At 26.5% G+C, this 22,706-nt stretch overlaps 1 protein-coding gene across 3 annotated transcripts in view; it reads left to right on the top strand.

Annotated features, from left to right (window-relative positions):
• Positions 1-15,680, top strand: part of LOC119603272 (cation-independent mannose-6-phosphate receptor) — a 138,776-nt gene extending 123,096 nt beyond the window's left edge. For all 3 annotated transcript variants that reach the window (XM_037955257.1, XM_037955256.1, XM_037955258.1), the window contains 3 exons: positions 13,657-13,849; positions 13,968-14,098; positions 14,741-15,680. In XM_037955257.1, coding sequence (XP_037811185.1) covers positions 13,657-13,849; positions 13,968-14,098; positions 14,741-14,824 — 408 coding nt within the window. In that variant the 3' untranslated portion in view covers positions 14,825-15,680. The remainder of the gene's footprint in view (positions 1-13,656; positions 13,850-13,967; positions 14,099-14,740) is intronic.
• The last annotated feature ends 7,026 nt before the right edge of the window (positions 15,681-22,706 follow it).

Below are 22,706 nucleotides of genomic sequence, written 5' to 3'. Positions count from 1 at the left end.
TTTAAAATGTGAATGCACAAAAAAAAAATATAATAGAAACCCATAAAACCATTTACCACTACATTCGGAAAATCTACTTAAAGTGATGGAACTACACATACAAATACATTCTATGCAATACAAAGACTCAGTCATTATAATACCTACATACATATGCAACACTTGTTTAAAGCTTAAACCACAAGTATTGTGGCAACTAAATGCACGTTAATTTTTTTCCGTTTCCTCTTACTTCCTACTAAAACGTATAAAAAATAGAAGCAGAGCTTTTAATGCTGGCTAAAGAACTAAAACTAACACTTTGTGTTATAAATATAGGTACAGAGATTTGAAAACTTTTCCTATAATGTTAAACATTTAATAATACAATGACGGAGCCACATTTAAATAATTATATGCTTGAGTTTACTTTATACATATATGCAACAATTTTAATGTATTAAAAGTGTTTGTTGCACATTTGGATGTGTTAACGAAAAATATTAAAAAAGAATAAAATGAAACCTTTTGTTTTTTAGACAAATAATGGAAAAGAGTTAAAAACACGATAAAAACCAGGAAAAAGAGAGGTAAGGAGCAGCAGCTGTAGAAGACTTACACAAAAATATGTTGCACATAAAATGTGTATATATTAACATTAGAACAGTTAATAGTGTAGATGCTACAGACAGGTAAATTCTCCCTGCAGTTCAGGGTTGCAGTTTCAAACTAGTCTAGTAGATAAAAAGTTAAGTATGTGGTTAGTTAATTTAAAATTTTTGCTTGTTTTGGGAGGAAGTTGGTTGGTGCTTTGATTACAAATGGGTAATTACATTTGATAGGTCAGGTATTTACTATAAAGGATGTTTTAAAGTGACTTTTCCCTGGATGACAATTGACTTTCTGTATTCCATAAAGATACTAAAAAGAACAATTAAGTTTCTCTCTGCATAACCAACCACCATGTGGTTATTCTTTGCCAAAAAAAGGGATACATTGTCTGCTTTTAAAACCACTGGGTGCAAAAAATACTTTTTATAACACATACACATGGTGAGAGGAGAAAAACTCAGACATACGAATATAAAATATTTTTATTATTAAAAAAATATACTATTTCAAAAGGGTAACGTTCTACATGCAAGTGTTAAGGCAGTATGGTGTGTAAATTGTCACATACATATTGCACTTGCAGTAGGACTCACACAAATATTTTGTTCGTTTGGATGGAAAAAATCTAAATTTTTTAGTGTTTGTGGTGTACAATTACGGTCAGGAAGCGTATATAACGAATGAAAATTGTGAACAAATACACTTAGTAAAAGAGAAATATTTAATATTTTTTTCTATTGTACATATAGAGAAGTAAACACACAAACAGGTATATACATATTTATTATACATATGTAAAGTTTTGTATAAAAATATAATGTGAACTGAGTTTTCATCTTTTTTTGAAAAAAATTAAAGTGATAAGGATGGATGAGATTTTAGTTATATGTAGTCGTTTAAATACATACAAGTAACTAAATTGTAAATGTGTGCTTCCTAAAGTGTTTTAGATGAATTGAATACTTTTTCATAATTATGTTTTATATACATATATAGTTCCCACATCCATAAATAAAAAATACTTGGAATAGTATTGTTCTATGCTACAACTCACACACATATATACATATAATCTAAATATGTATGTATGTGTGTGTGTACCAAAGGTAGGTAGGAGTATGTTTGAGTGCACTTATATGACTACAATTATGTTTTATGATTTTAATGAATTTCCCCAAGTGTTTAACAGCATAAAATGAAAAGGAAATGAAATGAAATATATGGTAGAATAAATCGAATAAAACAAGAATTAAATAAAACGAACCAAATAAATGAAAAAAATATGAAAAGAAGTAGAAAAAAAAACGTTTGTACATTATATTCAATCTAAATATGAATAATGGTGTGTGTGTGGTAATTGCAATGAAATGAATAAAACTTAACTGAAAAGAAAACTAAACCAAATAAAATCTACTTACAATTGTTTCTTTACATAAAAAACATGGTCAACATACCTGAAAATAGAAAATAAAAAAATAATGGAAAAAGTTATTAGAAATTGCAGTAAAAAAGATTTTTAATCGATTTTTAAGTATTTAATCAAAAATTATGAATACAAATTTTTAAGTTTTTTTTCTAAAAGAATAAAAATTTTATTGAGATAAAACCAAAACGATAATGATAAAATCATTGTTTATGGAAACTAAAAATAAATAATTTTTAAGTCTTCTGAAATTAATGTTTTATATAAAACCCCAATAAAAGAAAATTTCTTTTAACTAAAATAAAAATAAGTTGGAAAACTTTGCTGTTCCTACAGTTGCAACCTCAACTTAAAGTTCTCCGCCTTTGTGATTATTATGATGTTGTAACTACATACATATTATGAAATCTATAATAAAAAAGTTTCCAACAAGATAAAGTTCATTTTAGTTTATTACAACTACAATATGCTTTTTTTGTAGCGACTTTGTTTATATACTTATGTATGACTTTATATAAATGTGTATGATTGTGTAATATTGTTATACCCTACAGCACTATAGTACATAATCTCTTTCTGAGTCGATTTTGCTATGTCTGTCTGTTTGTTTGTCTGTCTGTCTGTCTGTCTGTCTGTCTGTCTGTCTGTCTGTCTGCCTGTCCGTCTGTTTGTCCATGTAAACTTGTGTGCACTCTACAGGTCGCAATTTTCAAGATAATTTGATGAAAATTGGTATATGCTCTTCTCTTGACTTTGAGCTCATAAATATGTCAAATGTTATTGTATTACTTCAAAAATGCTGATTTTTGTAATTATCGGGCCTCATTTGACCCTAGCACTCATATAAAGTCTCCTTCAAAAAAAATGACTTAATGATCAAAATTCACTTATGATGATATTCTGCATAAATAACTAATGTAGACGTAAATTTCTCTACCAAAATTTATAGGACCATATTAACCCCATATTAAACCCATTTAAACCCTATTTTAGGAAATCCTTGTTTTGTCTACAAATTATCAAAATATTTCTGAATTAAGTTAAAAATGAAATATTATTAATAAAATAAACAAAATTTTTAACATAATCACTGGTGGAGGGTATCATATGGTCGGCAATGCCCGACTATAAATTCTTACTTGATTTTTTTTTTTATAGAACATTTATAAATACATATGTTTGTACATATGTATATTGTATGTGGTAAATGTAGGTGTTAGTTTTGTTTGCCAAGTATAAGTATCTTTTTGTTATGAGGAGTCATCATTATTATTATCATCATCATCCTGATGATATTACACAAACACAATAATACATTCTTACACTCACTTAGATACACAGAAAGTCGTTTTTATAAAATAATAATAATAATAATTTATTATTATTTGTCCAAACATGTGTTGGTGTAGTTGTTTATGCTTTTAAACTTTATGTTATAGTATAAAAATAATTCATTACAAGCTTTTCTTTTCTCTTCTCTTTTGTTTTCGAAAAAAAAATATATTTTTAAGTGTTAAAAGTGTAAATTTAATATGATTATATTGAAACACACACATCCTTGCTTTTTCACTAAGACACACTAACACACTGATACTTGTTTGAAAGTTGAAAGTTCTGCAGTACTTAACTAGAGATTCACCTACAGAATTACATATGAGAACAGTCCTCTAGGAAATAAATAAATTCAAGTCCACCAAGTAGGTAGACATTTGTAGAAATATTTGAACTAAAAGGGGACGCTTTGTCTCCTTGTAAAACCGCTGGGTACTTTTAGATACTTATATTGAAACAGCAACAAAAGGAAGTATAAAAAAACACTATTATTTTTATTATTTTTTAAAAATTTTATGTCTGCCAGCTTGTCTACCTTTGCTCGATAGTAAAGGATGTCTGTTTTATATTCTTTTGCTATTTCTTCGACATGTTAGTGTATATTTTAATGTTTCTTTTTTTCGTTTTGTATTTTCAATTTAATAACCTACGTATATATGTATGTTTGCTGTAAGTGTCAAAATTTGTTCTTAAATATTATAGACACAAAGGTAATGTAGTGTTTAAAGATGTATTAAAAGTAATGATGCATACAATTTTTAGACTTTAACACAAAAAGTTGAGCAATTTTTTTTAATACTTTTTTAATTGAAAGTTTTAAGAGGTATTAAAATTTTGTCATTTTTTTTTTTTGCATAAATAAAATAAATCAAGTTCTAAAAGTATGCTACAAATATTGACAATATTATAATGCAAATTTATATACAATTTATGTATGCATATTAAAAAAGAATTAATTTTCAATAACATATATGATATTTAAATATATTTTACTTTTTCTTAATTAAAGACAAAAAACATGTAAAATTACAGAGAATTTTACACTTTGAATCATCATGAAATAAAGCCTACTATTAAAATGAATGCATTTTGTAAATGTATTGTGTATGTATATTGTGTTAATATAATTAAATTACTCTTGCAAACAGAAAGTTATTTAAATTATTTATAAATTAGCATGAAGACATATTATATGTACATCCCTGCATTATGGGGTGAAAGTACCAAATTAGTTATTTTAACTATAATTTTTAATTACCCCTAGTTTAATGATGATTGACTAGAAGATTATTGTTTTTATTTACATTACAAGAAATTTATGGTTAAAATATTAGCAAATATTCGTAATGAAATTCACCTAGACCACTATGGGGCCTGTTGTTTCCCCATAGTGGTCCTATGAGGGTATTATCGTTCGATATTTAAAAACTCAGTTTCCTGCCCGAATTTTCCAATCAGAGTTCATGAGGAATGTCATTATATACAATATTATTCATCAAAAAGGATACGTTTATTGCTTGTGAAACTGCTAGAATATACATATGTACATATAATCAAAAATCTGCACAAAATTTTAAGTTTTATTACATCTACCTTTATATGTAAGTATGTATGTGTTTGTACGTGTATGTTCAAGAAATGAATTATTATCAAAAACCATAAATTATAACATTTCGAATATTTAGTATTATAAAGAATTTATGATGTTTCTTATGAATACTCTATGCATATATGATTTGTTATTATAATATAATTAAAAATATATATGTACATAATATATTAAGGTATTTCTATTTATTATTTTAACCTTAAGTATATGAATATCAATTTAAATTATGTATACAACTACTACAAGTCCCACCTAATACTAAAATATATACTAAATATTTTAGTATATATTTTATGTAGATATATCTCAGTTTATTATATGTATTATATAAAATATGATTTGTAGCTTAAGATTTTTACTAATTATATCTATAGATACATATTTTATGAATGTTTCATCTATATGGAATCCTGTTTGCAAACATACAAATAAATGAAACTGCATTTATCTGTGTGGATTCTTGTACTAACTTAAATATAATTAGAAATTCATTAGATAAAGAATTAAATATTATTTCAATTTTCTTTATGTCTAAATAATGAATTTTGATTGTATTTGATAGCTTAGAATTATGCTTAGTTACATAATATATGTATATTAGGGTGGCCCTGTTTGTATGGAGGAAAAATATTCCCAACTAAAATTAAAGTTTAATTGATTCTAATAAACCATTTCTCAAAATTTTTGTTCTGGCATCAATATTTGATGAGCTGGATCAAAGGATAAAAAGGTCTTTATTTTGAGGTTTTTATGATTTTTTTCATATTTACTCCAAAGGAAAGATATGAAATATTGGTATCATTAGAAAGGTCCTTGAGAGACGCTTTAAATTCCACATCAGAAATTTTTTCGTTACAGCAAAAGTAGTCGAAATTTTCTAATTTTTCGGGAAATTTTCAGATTTTTTGCATTTTAGCAAAAATGAATGTAAAATAATTCGTTGAAATTAATATATAATAATCCTCAATAAAATCTACGGAAACGATTTTTTCCGTTTTTCAAAATTCAATCTAGATCGAAGTATATTTAATTTTATAGACCCCTATGTACGCTACCAAAACATAGCAAAGTAATGCAAGAAGCATAACAAACAAGTAGATATTTAGGAAAATTTGTTTATATTTTAGTTAAAATGAAAAATTTGATCAAAAATAGAATAAAACCATAAAGTGTTATATAAAAATACCAATATAAAGCTAATGAAATTGCTCGTATACGGATGTACATATTATGTTCGGGGGAAAATAGATTTAAAAATATTTAAATAAAATACAAAACATGTCGAATTTCAAAACACAGAAAAAAGCATTTTGGTGAAATTATATGAAGTTTATAATGAAATAATTTAAATTAATTACATTAAATAATTCTATGTAAAAATTTTAAAAACTTAAAAATTTTCCAAAAATAATACGACATTTGTAAAAATTTTGGAGTTGTTTACAAATTTGTTTTATGTCAATCGTCTCCCAAAGACCTTTCATATGATACTAAATTTGCATATGGTTTATTTGCAAGAAATATGATAAAAACCTTAAAAATGGACCTTTTTATCCTTTGAACCAGCTCACCAAATATTGACGTCAGGACAAATATTTTGAGAAATGGTATCTTAGAATGAACGAAATTTTAATTTTCGGTGGGAACATCAGCAACTTCTATTTCAGGGCCACCCTAATGTTTATATATGTACGTACAAATGATATAATATAATTTTGTGAAAATTATAATCATTTACATTATTTAGCTTATTGTTACTAATTCTAACTTTGTAATAATTTTGATTATTTAAAATTTTGTTTCTACAGAAGGAATCATATGAATTTTATATACTAAATATGCAAAATAATATTTACATACTTTTTGTTTATTAAGGTTATGATTTATGTTTAGTTAGATACATGTATGTATGTTTATCCCAGTTAATAATTGCATTATTTATTGTAAAAAATATTAATATAATTAATATCACCTTTAAGTATTTGGCATTTTAACAGGACGAATTGTTTTCAGATTCTCACATTTGCCTATGACAAAAAAATAACTTAACTAAATGAGAATTATATGCATATATAAATTCTTTACTTGGTAATTAATGGCATGTGCATTTAGATGATCAATGAAAGATCTATTTAGTTATAATTTTACAAACAAGTCATTACCCAAAAGTTTTGCTGGGCTAGTTTACTATTATTTTTTTCAACGTAAGCAAATTTGTATTTTCCATAATAAGTTTATTAAATTATTTTCTTTGTTTGAAGAAAATCTGTAGACATTTGAATCCACAATTACATTTGCGGTAAATTAACTTTGTTTAACACATTTCTGTTAGTTTTGTCAATAATAAAGCCCAGTAGAATGGAAAAAATATATAGACAAAATTGGTTATGAAAAGGTACTCTTAAGATTTAATTCTTTCGAAAAATACAACCAAATTGTTTTCTTAAATAATTAATATTTGTAATTTTAAATGATACATAACATCTTTAGTAAAATTTCCATAATGATTATGATTGCAGAGAAGTCGATTTTTCGGTGGAAATGCCCATATGTATGTATTATTTAAGATTTAATTGCATAGTATTTATAATGCCGCAGTCAAATATTTATAAATATTGCATACTTTAAGGTGTTAATTTTGAAATTAAATTTAATCCAAGTTTGTTTGATAATAAAAGTCAAACAAAATTTCACAAATTTTCTTATATTAAAATAAAAACATAATTAGCTAATTTGTGTAATTAAATGGTCATTGAACTATTTAAACGTTGTGTTAATAAAAAAAGAAACTTCTCAACACTTATTCTTTTCATTACTATTACCTTAAAAATCCTTGCAAAAGTGTAATCGGACACTGTTTTATGGTTTTGATACAAGTCTCTATTTTCTTTCCTTAATTAGTTTCTTAAGTGTTACAAAAATAATAAGGAGAAACACTTAATTTTTTTTTGCATGTTGCTAAAGTAATAATATAAAAATTGCTTTTAGAAAACACTTAAAACGGGAAAGAGAAATTATGCCCAAAAGTGTTTTTCTCTTTATTTGTAATTCTTTATATATTTGTCTGTCTGCCGTTTTCTGTTTATTTAAGTAAATATGAATTGAAATCCTTGTGTACTTAAAAGTTTTTATGTGTAGTAGTGTTTAGTGCAAGGCGGAAATAAGTTCTTTTTTTTGGGTGTCTGTCGGTGTTGTTGGCATTATGTAAAAGTTTTTAGTGTCTAAACTCTTGAGACAAGTAGTTTTTGTCATAACCTTAAAAATATACTAAGTATACATATTTCTAGTTGTATACATGCAGCTATACATATACAAACATATGTAGACTTAAATACACATAAATATGGTAAATATGTTTTCAAATTTTGCAAAAGCACTTATTTTTAAGTAGTATTTCATTTTAAGATATTATGCTATATAAATGAAATACTTCATCAAGAGTTCAATGAACGCCTAAAACTATACTACATATATGTATTCGTATGTAATTACGTACATATATATGTTGTGATAAATTGCTTTTAAGTTGAGAAAAACTTATTTGAAACTGAAATCTCTTAATAAACAGACAGATTTTTTAATGAGTAGAATAAACAAATTATCCTTGACTTATGTAGAACTAAAATAAAACTATAAAATCACTTTGAATTTTATAGATTGTGAAAATAATTCATTATAATAAAAAAAATAAAGATTTAAAAACTTTTTATAAAAAAATCTTGTTTAAAACAAATAAACACATAACAAATGTCCTTTTTATAAATAATGTACATGTTTTGTAAAGTATTTATCAATTTTTAAATATTAATGTATATTTTGTATGCTTTTTTCATTCTCTCATATACTTTTTAAAGTAATACTGAAAATTTATTCAAAATTTTTATTTAACTTATACCAACATTACTGTTATTTAAAATCTATTTTTTATTACAACAAATACCTACAAGTAATAAATAATATATATAATTGAAAGTCATAACATGTGTTAGTTATTCATTTTACAGAAAATGCTTTTTCTCTAAGAATTGATTTAAAAAAAAATAAAATATATGTATCAATTATAATATCTGACCATATGTGTTACCTTTAACCATATACTGACAAACACCAATAACAATTTGTATTTTTATAAATCCTAAAAGCACATTTATGTATATGTTTGTAAGAGATGTTTGTGATAAACTTTTTCCCAACAAATATTTACCAACAAAATTCTTTTTTAAAATAAAAATATATTTGAATGTGTATTGGAAAAGTTGTCTTAAAATATTTATCAGAAATGAATTAAACTGAGCAAGAACTAGAATTGCAGTAACATAGAACTCAATATGAAATGAATTAGAACTGAACTGGAACTGAATAAGAACTGAACTAGAACTGAACTAGAACTGAACTAGAACTGAACTAGAACAGAACTAGAACTGAACTAGAACTGAACTAGAACTGAACTAGAACTGAACTAGAACTGAACTAGAACTGAACTAGAACTGAACTAGAACTGAACTAGAACTGAACTAGAACTGAACTAGAACTGAACTAGAACTGAACTAGAACTGAACTAGAACTGAACTAGAACTGAACTAGAACTGAACTAGAACTGAACTAGAACTGAACTAGAACTGAACTAGAACTGAACTAGAACTGAACTAGAACTGAACTAGAACTGAACTAGAACTGAACTAGAACTGAACTAGAACTGAACTAGAACTGAACTAGAACTGAACTAGAACTGAACTAGAACTGAACTAGAACTGAACTAGAACTGAACTAGAACTGAACTAGAACTGAACTAGAACTGAACTAGAACTGAACTAGAACTGAACTAGAACTGAACTAGAACTGAACTAGAACTGAACTAGAACTGAACTAGAACTGAACTGAACTAGAACTGAACTAGAACTGAACTAGAACTGAACTAGAACTGAACTAGAACTGAACTAGAACTGAACTAGAACTGAACTAGAACTGAACTAGAACTGAACTAGAACTGAACTAGAACTGAACTAGAACTGAACTAGAACTGAACTAGAACTGAACTAGAACTGAACTAGAACTGAACTAGAACTGAACTAGAACTGAACTAGAACTGAACTAGAACTGAACTAGAACTGAACTAGAACTGAACTAGAACTGAACTAGAACTGAACTAGAACTGAACTAGAACTGAACTAGAACTGAACTAGAACTGAACTAGAACTGAACTAGAACTGAACTAGAACTGAACTAGAACTGAACTAGAACTGAACTAGAACTGAACTAGAACTGAACTAGAACTGAACTAGAACTGAACTAGAACTGAACTAGAACTGAACTAGAACTGAACTAGAACTGAACTAGAACTGAACTAGAACTGAACTAGAACTGAACTAGAACTGAACTAGAACTGAACTAGAACTGAACTAGAACTGAACTAGAACTGAACTAGAACTGAACTAGAACTGAACTAGAACTGAACTAGAACTGAACTAGAACTGAACTAGAACTGAACTAGAACTGAACTAGAACTGAACTAGAACTGAACTAGAACTGAACTAGAAATGAACTAGAACTGAACTAGAACTGAACTAGAACTGAACTAGAACTGAACTAGAACTGAACTAGAACTGAACTAGAACTGAACTAGAACTGAACTAGAACTGAACTAGAACTGAACTAGAACTGAACTAGAACTGAACTAGAACTGAACTAGAACTGAACTAGAACTGAACTAGAACTGAACTAGAACTGAACTAGAACTGAACTAGAACTGAACTAGAACTGAACTAGAACTGAACTAGAACTGAACTAGAACTGAACTAGAACTGAACTAGAACTGAACTAGAACTGAACTAGAACTGAACTAGAACTGAACTGGAACTGAACTAGAACTGAACTAGAACTGAACCAAAACCAAATTTTAGAATGGAGTTAGAACTGATTATGAAATTTTGTGCACAGATTTGCCTAAAATGTAATGTTAAAAAATGTAAATGTTAAAACTAACCATAATAATATGCTACAAAATATACATATTTGAGATTACTTTAATTTTAAAATAAATTTAAATAATATTTAGTGATTAATTTGTTTTGTTATTGTTAAATATTTGCAAATATTTATTAAAAATTTTAAACGAAAATAAAACAAATTGGCTTGAAAATAATATCATAGGTTTTTCTGCAGTAGATTTTTTATTTCATTTAAACAACAATTATTTAAAAATTTCTTTATGAAAAAATGTTTACTTTTTGCCATAAAAATGTGGCGATATTTTATATATAAAACTTTTTTTTTTTTTTTAAATAACGTTGAATTTTTATTCCGAGAATTTATAAAATGACAACAAAAATTCAAGTATTAAACAAACAAGTAAAGAACACTAAATTGTTTTATAAAGGATTTATAAAAAATTGAAATAAAGAAAAACCGAAAAAATAAACATCAAAGAGTTGGTATATTTAAGTGGTAAATATACATATAAAATAAAACTACAAACGAAAGTGAATAATAAATTACTGCTGCAAAAGCAATTTCGTATTCTTTTTTATAAAAATATAGGCGCAGAAAAGTATGCACTATTTTTTAGTAAAAAATCGCTCCTAAAAATATAATTTTCTACTTAGAATTTTCTTGTTAATTGAATTTATGTTTAATTTAATTTTAATATAAATTGTTGCAAATATGTATTTTATAATTTAGTGTTTACATTGTTATTTAGCATTTTTCTCCAGCTTTAGTCACTTTTTTTAATTACGCCTGTATTTATCTTTGCTGTATAAGCAAATCATTAACGCTGTCAGGGAATGGCAACAAATACATGGCGTCTATAAACAAGAACGTTAAATATAAAACAAATTACTGGCTCTTTGAAGTTGTGACGTGATGTCTTTAAAAAATATATATTTTTTTAACGTTTCAACTGTAATTTGAGCATAGAGTGAGAGATAGAACAAAAAATAGTAGCATGCCTTGAGGCTTAACTTTTTAATGATTTACATTTCATAGACCGTTAAAGCAACCAAGCATATGTTGGTTGGTTGGTTGCTTGGAAGAATGAAAGATGACGACGATGATGATAATAATGATTGTTCTTTGTGACATGTAATTTTTTGTTTTATAGCAAACGATAAAAATATTAGAGATGTAACAGTTTGTTAAAGAAAAAAAATGTGATGGAATGATAAAAGGTTGAGTGCGTTTAGGAAATATGTTGTTATTAAAACAAAACTTTGATTAAATAGGGAAAATAATTTTGCTAAATTTAATGTTTGTTTAAATCTCACTGCTAAACGTCATTTTGTTGTACAAAAACATGTTAGCATACTGTTAGGCTTTCAAATAAAGGGTTTTGTTAATTAAGTGAGTAATTGTAATTTAATGAAAATTTAAATATTTTTTACACATTGTATAACTTTACTGCTTACTGTTGAAGTTACACACCTTATCTAAACAAAATGAAACTTTTCTTAATAAAACAGCATAGTCTACTTTACAAAACTAATTATTTTGCCAAAATTATACAACTCTTTCCAAATTTAAGTTATATTGTAGATTTGTAACTTAAACTTGAAAAGCATTAAAAACAAAAATATAAAAACAATTGAATAAATTAAAAAAATATGAAGTTTTGTTTTTACATTATACTTTTGCAGCAGCGCCAAAATAAGCTGTTGCATTTCCTTTTAATTTTTCAAGATAAACTTATAACTTTTAAACATTATAACAACAGACAACTACTTAAAGATTCTAATGTGATAAGAATTGTGCAAAGCGGATGGTTGGAGGAGTAGAGTAAGTGTTTGTTGAACTTTTCTCTAATACCGAAGAAGATAAAAGAAACCGAACAAAACTACAAAAAATTCGTTTAAAATATTACACCTACATACCAGCCTAATGTAATTTTTCTGTTTTCATTTTTAAGAGAAAAATTTAAACGAAAAAAAAAAAGCATAAAGTTTTGTTTTTCAGCTAACAGGAAAAAAGATATTATCATAACTTTGCCATCAGCTTATAAGAAAAACAAAAAATATCTGTAGTATATCGCATGAAAATTACCAGCATCTAGCTACTTTTAACTTACTAAGGTGGAAAATTGTAGACACAACTCTAAGACATTGCAAATGAGAATGATAACGATGATGTTGCTGATGCTTATGCTTATGAAATGAAAGCCAACAAAAGTATATACATTAATTCCAAAATTGTATGCTTCGCTTTTATTTTGTATAAAATGCTAAAGAAATTGGATCTGTTTGTGCTTCTAAACAAGGTCGTCATCGTTAAGGAATAGGTTTACAATGTTTATAGTAATTTGGGAAAATTGCTGTTGTTTTTTATATGTATATTATCACTTGTACATTAAAGTTCACTTAAGAAAATTACTTTTCTTTTTACAGATTCTTGTTTAAAACAAAATTTTTCTTAAATTTTTCTTTATATAATGTATTTTCGATTATCTATATATACAATTTAGTTACATGCTAATTTTTATTTTAATATAATACTTATTAAATTACAACTCGATTGTATATGTTGTTAAAACAACATGTTGCTAAAATAATAATAAAAAACTTCTAGCATAATTTAGGGCAAAGTCTAAAATTCTACAATATGTTATATGTTTTTAGTTTTAAAATTTTAAAAATTATTAAGTAATTAGTTCTTTTTTATAAACCCACAATTTAATATAATATTTATCTTGTAATTTTTTTATCTATTCTAGTGCAATCTCTTGTATATACAAAAAACACCTGAAATTTGTGAATTTTTGGGTTTAGTAAAATCTACTGCATCAGCAGCAACAACAACAACTACAGAACCCACTTCCAGCCAAACTACAGAATCCAATAAAAAACCCAATACAAATGGTGATGACGGTAATAAACATCCTGCTGAAAGAACAGGATCTATAGGAAGTAAGTTTATAATTTCTAAATATTTATACAGTTAAGAATGAAGTGGAGCAAAATTAAAAAAAAAAACTATAATTTGTTTGTGTTTTTTTTTATTTTCATACTTAATGTCAAAATATAGCAATATTGGCTACAATATTATCGGTAACATTCTTTGTGGCCTGTCTGGGAATGTTTGCATTTTCGCCAGAACGTCGTAATAGTTTAAGACGTTTATTTAATAGAACTGGTATGACGGCTATATACAGAAGGGTAAGTAATAGTTACACTTTTTATACCCTACACCACTTTAGTGGGGAGGGTATATTGGATTTGTGCTGATGTTTGTAACGCACAATAATATTGGTCCTATACCCACCTTAAAGTATACCAATCGGCTTAGAATCATTTTCTGAGTCGATTTAGCTATGTCCGTCCGTCCATGTAAACCTTGTAATCAAACTACGCAATTTTGATGATAATTCAATGAAATTTGGTACATGATCTTCTATTGTCACGGGGACCTGTTGAAAATGGTTAAGATTTTGAAGATAATTCAATGAAATTTGGCACACCATCTTCTATGGTATCAGAGACGAAGCCTATTAAAAATGGTTAACATCGGTCTAATATTTCACCTAGCCCCCATACAACTGAACCTCCGAATAGGGCTTGTAAACCTTGTAATCAAACTACAGGTCGCAATTTTGAAGATAATTCAATGAAATTTGGCACATGATCTTCTATGGTCCGGAGATGAAGCCTATTGAAAATGGTGTAGGGTATTATATGGTCGGCCTTGCCCGACTATAATTTCTTACTTGTTTTAATATATATTCACTTAAAGAAAGTGTCAGATTGTAAAAAACACTAAAATCATTTTTTCTAAAATAACATTTATTCCTAACTATATAGGTGCCCAATAGCGAGGAAGGTAATTTATTACTTAATCCAAATGGTGAATTTACAGAGTCAGATGATGAAGATATGCTGCTTTAAAACTAAAATATACATTTTGCCAAAAATAAACCTGTAACTAAAAGTATGAAATATGATCTTAAAAAGTTTCCTCCTGCTGTTTATCTGCCTCTCTATGAAAAATAAATGACTCCAGCAAAAAGGAATTATTAATAAATAAAAAAAAAATAATGTTATAAATATTTTTGTAATAAATTTTACTAAATGCTAAGCTTAAAACTATAAAAATTATATATAATAAAACTATAACAGCTTCTGAACTGATCTGAATATACATGACAAGATATTATGTATATTAAACCATAAAAAAACATAACTATACAACACCAAAGATTTATTTATATGTATTTAAATGAAAAAAAGAAAAAGACAAAACATCTATTTTAATGAAAACTGCAAATTTTATATTAACAAGTATTTATACATTTTTGAAAAATTAAACATGAAAAAAAACTTATTAAATGTATATTTGTAAATCGACTGTAAACAAGTTTGAAAATTGAATTTAACAGAATTTTATTAAATGAATGATTTAGAAAATAAAAGAAATGAAAATGTGGTGGTTAAAAAAAAAGTAATTATTTAAGACTTTTATCTATGTATATTTTTAATCATAATATGTACTATATTGCTTTTAATCTTTACATGTCTTATGTATATCTATTATAAATATGTTATTTTGATTTTTGTTAATATTAACTATCCTATGTTTTATATATTTACTATTATCTTTTTTTATGATTTGAACAAATATTTCAAATGTATTATTTTATTTTAACTAAAACTTTAGGTTGTACTTAAATGGACTTAATTTGTACTTAAATTTTATTTGAGTTTTAAATAAAAGTAGTTTTTTAAAATATTTCCTAATATTGAATAATGATTGTTTTTATTAAAAAAAACTACACTTTTAAAACTGTAAGATTTATTAAGCTTTTAGAAATTCCCAATTTAAATATTATAAAACAGTTTATTTTAACTTATTTGGAATAGTTATTGCTTTTCCCCTGTAAAAATTAATGGAGTACATGATCCATTAAAGTTATCCCAAAACAACCCCAATGTAAGCATGATTGGAGTACATGATCCGTTGTCTGCATTATATAGGACCATGTTGGGAATCCTATAATTTTAGCAAAGGAGTAGTTTTGGGAGTACTCTGATGTGGAGTATGTGTTTTCAATATATTTGGATTAATTTTGGACCAATCCTAGTTATTTGAGTGTGTAGTAGTCTCAATTTTTGCAGGGTCCTGACTAGTACTAATCTATCTATATATATATAAAAGAGTAGCTTTACTGACTGACTGACTGATTCATCATTGCACAGCTCAAACGGCTGAACATAGAATCATGAAATTTTGACAGTAGATGTGTTTTTGGTTATGTAGATCCACTAAGGAGGGATTTTTGGAAATTTGTACATTTATGGGTAAAAAAAGGGAAAAAACGCGTAAAACAGCTTTTCTTAATTATTTTACCTAATATTAGTGATAAAAGAAAAATTGTAAGTGCACCTGTATCTGCTCTTAAAATAAGCAGATGGGTGTTTGGTACTTTTTTGAAATTCGTATATTTAAGGGGTGAAAATGTGTAACAAAGGTGATTTTGGTACCTTTTTTGGCCCTTTATAACTTTTTAACTAATTAACATAATAAAATTTTTATAAATATTTTGGATACATCTCCCAAAATTAGGAGACACCTGTTTCGTACTTTTTTAAAATTCAGTCCTTTTTGGGTCAAAAAGGGAGAAAACTGTATTTATGGTACTTTTTTTTAGCACATTAAGAAAACTTTTTCGGTTTATTGAATTATTCCTAATAAATTACGGACTAACTCTGTAATAATAAATGTAATAAAATTTTTGCTATTTCACAGGGGATAAAAAAGTACCAAATAGGGAAAAAACGGGAAATTTAATTTTATTCAAACTCATTGAGACAGTTTTTATAAATTTTGAAAAAGTAGTTTATTTACTCACACAAAATAAGCTATTGGTATATTATTTTGGAATTCGAGTACTAAGGCCTCTATAGGATCAAATTGGTGTAAATTGTTTGGTACTTTTTGAAAGCACAATTTTTCTGGAACAAATTAATGCAGATTTGATTGGTTTGAGTTTTATCTATGATATATAGATTTAAATACGGAACATTTTGTAAACTTAATTCTAGAAAAAATATATTTCTAAGCGAAAAGAGGAAAAATTTTACTTTTTTATTTGTACTTTCCACTAAGGTAGAATTTATTCCACTTTTGGTACTTTTTCTTTCTTAAATAATACTCTTATTAAACGTACACGGTCCTCATTGAATAAGATTATTTAAGAAAGAAGTTTTTAGTACTTTTTATTTCATTAATGGTACTTTTAGAATTTTCTAAAATATTCAACCTAGGAACATAAATTTTAACATAATATGCTGTAAGTGGGAACTCTTTGGTACTTTTCCATTCTTCAAATAGTTAACCGGAACACATGACACATGCTCCTTATTAAATGAGAATTTATTGAGAGGGATTTTTGTACTTTTTCGTATTTCCGATGGTACTTTTTGATATTTTTAGGATATTGAACATAGATATTGAAAATAAAATTTAAAATGTTGGGACCTTAGTGAATGAGAATCTACTGAAAGGGACTTTTGGTACTTTTTCATTCATCAAATTATATTTTTTCAATTATATATAATATTGAACACAGAAACATAATTTTTTTTTTATTAAATGAGGTATTTTATAGTACTTTATAGCTTCTTATTGAATGCGAATTTATTCTATAATTTTTTTTCTATATTTTCTATAAAAGTAAACAAAATTTTGTATGAATTTAATTTATGTTAGGGTAGCGAAGCACCCAGGGTATGCTAGTACATACATATTTCAATTGCTTTTTATGTACTATTAAATTGTATTTCAATTATATTTCAAAGAAATCATACTACTTGACTTTTGCTATAATAATTGTTGTATTGTTGAATACAAAATAAATAACATATCTTCTATTTCCTTTAGATTTATTTAAAAACTTTTCTACTCTATTGTACTATACATATGTATTCATGTACATTCTATATATGTACGTCTATTAGAGGGACTCATCAAAAAACGGTGTTTGATACTTTTGATTTGATACTATGCTAAAGTCAAGTTGGAGTAACTCAAAATTCAAGTATTTTGAACTGAGAAAATACAAAATATAAATCTGGGTTTAGTGTAGACCGTTCAGAGTGAGTCGGTCTAATGTCTTTAGTTCTAAAGAATAAAATGTGTATCTCAAAATAAAAGATATTAAACTATGTGTTCAATCCATGCCTATACAATAAATTTCTACAGACATAAACTTATTCGTACGAGGACTATAGAGAGATATAAAGATAAAAACACATACATATTAATATTGTATACATATTTCGAAAATTTGTTATTAATACTTTTAGAAATTTCAGAAAAACATGCGTGTGTGCGAATATAATACCAACAAACAAATTTATATAGGAGTGAACACGAACATTTTTACTTCTTATAAACAAGATATTTTTTTTACATTATATAGAATTTATTGCCTCCTACAGCAAAAATGTAAGAAAATATTCTAGTGTTCATATTTCAAAAGTTTTTGTAATGTTTAAAGTTGAATATAATACAGTGGTTTCTCGGTTTAACGAAAGATATAATATTAGAACTATTTGTAAAACAAAAAATTCGGTAATTTTTTTTTAAATTTTTCAATGCATCCATAAAATGTTGAACTTTTTTTTCTACTTTATTCTGCAGTATGCATAATACAGAAATTTGTGGAAGATTTTTTGAAACTGTGGACTTCAGTTGTTCTTAAAATCGTAACTTTTTATGTTTTTGAGTTAATAACGAAGTTTAGTGCTCTTTCTATATTATCTTCATTAATTCGAAATATAAGGTACTCAATGAAAAAAATTCCCGGTTGTTTTTGTTGGTTTTTTTCTCCAACATGTTTAAATCGTAAATTTTTTTATCGGAAAGACTTTAAAAGTCTATTTTAATCGATCCTCTCAAAACTACTGAAAAGTGGGTAAAAAATATTGACCACGTGTGACTCGAGCACCCTTTAGAATTTATAATTAATATAAACAAAGTATCGCGACTAAATTGATTACATACAAATATGTAAAACACAATTTTATGATAATTGATGCATTTTTGAGTCTAATCCGTTTCGGATTACTACACTTCTTTTTTACATATACAAAACGCATTCGAAAGCGATCGAAATTTCCAAAAAATTTTTTTTAAGTTGAATTGTACTTTCGATCGCTTTCGAGTGCAAGAATTTGCCCCCATGAAAAATTTAGCAGTGCCACTTCAGATACTTGATTGACATCCATGCAACAAGTGATGTCGCCATTACTTCTAGATCTCGTTCTTTTGAAGTTTGTTGTTATTCTAAAGTATTTCTAAGGAGTTTTCAAGGAACCAATTCTTTGGCATTAGTTATACATACTTATTTAATCTTAATCTTAAAAATTTAAAACTAAAATCATTGAAAAATAACTAGTTCTCTAAAGCTGCCTTAGAACTAGTTCTGAGGATCATAGAAATTCGTTCAAAAAACATTGATTAAAGTACCAGTTCCAGAGAACGATTGTGCTTACCACAATCGCAGAATGTTCGGAACTGATATGGACAGTTTTAAAACATTTTAAAAGTTGTTTTATAACAACTTACTTATATGTTACATTATTTCATTTAAATGTAATAAATGAAGTAGTTTCTTGTCATCTTCTAATTTCAATGATATCCGTCCTTAACTAAAGTTCTAAAACTATAAAAGTTTCTCAAATTTGCAATAATTTAAGAAGAATTTATGTTTGTAGGAAATTTGTTTTATCAAATTGTATAGTAGAAATTTGCAAAAACTACTAATATAAAAAAATTAAGGTGCATGGATGGATGTTACGTTGGAGGAAGGGTGTGTTTATGAATGGCAAAACCAATACACATCTATACTTATTTTTCAAAAAAAAGAAAAAAAAAAGTTTCTTTATAAGTACACGAAAACATGTCTGTGTGGTCTATGTGTTGTTCGCTCCTTCTCTTAGATCTATCTAATGTTTTTGTGTTGTATGTTTAATAAATGTATTCAAGATTGTTGTTTGCTGTTTAAGTGTATGGTTTTTTTTGCTGTTTCTATGTTATGTGGCATTGTGGTAACTATGGCTTTTAGTTCCTTCTTTTTTTTTGTTTATTTTAAAACTTGAAAAGCATACAACAAACGCAATATTAAACACTCAAGAAAAGAAACATTTTTTCCCCCTATTTCATTTACAAACAATTTCAATCTTTCAATATTTCTTGCAACTACTCTTCCATTATAAAAGTATGATAGTTTCTATGTAAGTGTTTATATCTTGCAACACTACAGGGAGATATGGGGGGAAAAATAAACACAATAATAAAGAAATAGTGAAATATTTTAAATATACGTAACTTAAAACCAATGTTGCTTACAAAAAAAAAAAAAAAAAAACACAATAATACGTAATGAAAATTGTTACAAAGAATCCAACAATAATAAGTTGACGATGACGATAGAAGGCAACTGTGGTGAGTACGAAACCCACAAGGATTCAATATAAAATATAACATCTATTGCATTAGTAGTAGTAGTGAAAGAAGTGCAATATTACCCCAAGTAGTAGCAGCATAGTTTTGTGCTGTTGTTGCTATTTGTGTCATTGTCGTCTTTGTTCTTATATTGCTTGTTGCAAAAGAAACAGCCACAAAAACCTCAGCAGACACGAAGTACTTAAATACAAACACACCATCTTTTACATATTTAGGTATTGTATTCATAACACTCTAAGATATTTAATTAGAGATACAAATTATAGAATGTACCTTGAATGGGAAAGGTGAAGAACGGGTTAAGTTAGAAATGGGTCGTATGTTAGACAAATAATCATTTCTAAACAAATTTTTTACACACGTTTTTCATGGACATGACCTTAATCCAATCAGATCTTATGAAATAGTTAAAAAAGATTTCCTGCTAAAGTGACTCGGAGTGTATTACTGTAAGTATACAACACAATATTGAAATCAATATAAAAAATACGAACTTGTGTGTTTACATACGAAAGAGTTGCCGCAATACAGACACATATTTAACAAATGCATTTACACTTCTTCTTGTTGATTCAGTAAGTAAATGTAATATTAGCAGATATGGAAGGAAAAATAAATGTTTTGATTCCTACAGGACATAAACGTAATATGTTAAGACTTTTTTGGAATTGATTATTTACAATTCGATTTGTTGCTAAAATGTTGCTAAAATAAGGATGTAACAATTATTAGCATATAAAAGGTATGGAGTATTTTATTAAAAATTAATCTTGTTCTAAGATGCGTGTTAGCTTCTAGGATGTAGGGTATTAAACAAATACTTCTCGATGAATGAAACTGTATTTTTTATTTCTGTTTAATAAGAAAACTTTTTTAAGTAAAACATTACCACTTTAGATTTATTTCCCAATACATTGCAATATTTATTTGTTGCAGAATTTTGCTTAAGGGGAGAAACTATTCTATGTTTTCGAGCATGATTTCTGGAAACAATTTTACTTTTTCTCATTCTGTTGTTTACTTAAACTTTGGATACATGTACTTATCGCTTATTTTCTTCAAAAGTGTCATAACTCAAATTTTGAGCACACTACAACAAAATATCAGCCAAGTTTTTTTAAAAAAATTTCTAATATTTTCAGTCTAATATTTAATTTTTAAGCATCAGCAAAGAAAATATTTTTTTGAGTTACACCAGTTTTGAAAAAACTAAGCGATATGTAGTGTGTATGTTATTTTTTTCTTCGATTTATTTCAAAGAGATGACGATATTTTTTATTTACAATTCTTACTTATAGCGATTAGAAATCTATTTAGATGCGTGTTAGCTTCTAGGATGTAGGGTATTAAACAAATACTTCTCGATGAATGAAACTGTATTTTTTATTTCTGTTTAATAAGAAAACTTTTTTAAGTAAAACATTACCACTTTAGATTTATTTCCCAATACATTGCAATATTTATTTGTTGCAGAATTTTGCTTAAGGGGAGAAACTATTCTATGTTTTCGAGCATGATTTCTGGAAACAATTTTACTTTTTCTCATTCTGTTGTTTACTTAAACTTTGGATACATGTACTTATCGCTTATTTTCTTCAAAAGTGTCATAACTCAAATTTTGAGCACACTACAACAAAATATCAGCCAAGTTTTTTTAAAAAAATTTCTAATATTTTCAGTCTAATATTTAATTTTTAAGCATCAGCAAAGAAAATATTTTTTTGAGTTACACCAGTTTTGAAAAAACTAAGCGATATGTAGTGTGTATGTTATTTTTTTCTTCGATTTATTTCAAAGAGATGACGATATTTTTTATTTACAATTCTTACTTATAGCGATTAGAAATCTATTTAGAGTATAGAAAACAAATCACAATTGTAAGTATATTGTTTATTTGCCAGCATGTGTGTTTGAATGTTAGGAAAAATTGTTATTTATTTCGCTTCTACTTTACACTTAACTAAATCAATATATGTATGTACACAAATACACTAGTGTACATTCATATATAGTAATATTTATGTACTTGAAAAAATATATATAAATTGTATAATAAATCACACAACAATTTTCTTGCAGTGCAGAAAATATATTTACTTAGATTTTTTTCTATTTGGTCGGTGATTGATGTGTTTGAGAGTTATTTTCTGAAGATTCTTTATAAAGGTTTTGTAAGTTGTTTAGTTAACAAATAAGATTTAAATATTCCTAATAATTTCAGAGAATCGGTCCATTGCTTTAGATCCGAAAATGCTTTACAAAGCTGGAATGGTGTACATGCTGAATTATGGTACATAGTTA

The sequence above is a fragment of the Lucilia sericata genome, unplaced genomic scaffold, assembly GCF_015586225.1.
Source record: "Lucilia sericata isolate MDLA Ls3-8-SP2 unplaced genomic scaffold, ASM1558622v1 Contig000286F_arrow, whole genome shotgun sequence".
In the NCBI taxonomy this organism is placed as follows: domain Eukaryota; kingdom Metazoa; phylum Arthropoda; class Insecta; order Diptera; family Calliphoridae; genus Lucilia; species Lucilia sericata.
The sequence above is the reverse complement of the archived record's forward strand: the minus strand, read 5'-3'. Positions and strand labels throughout refer to the sequence as shown.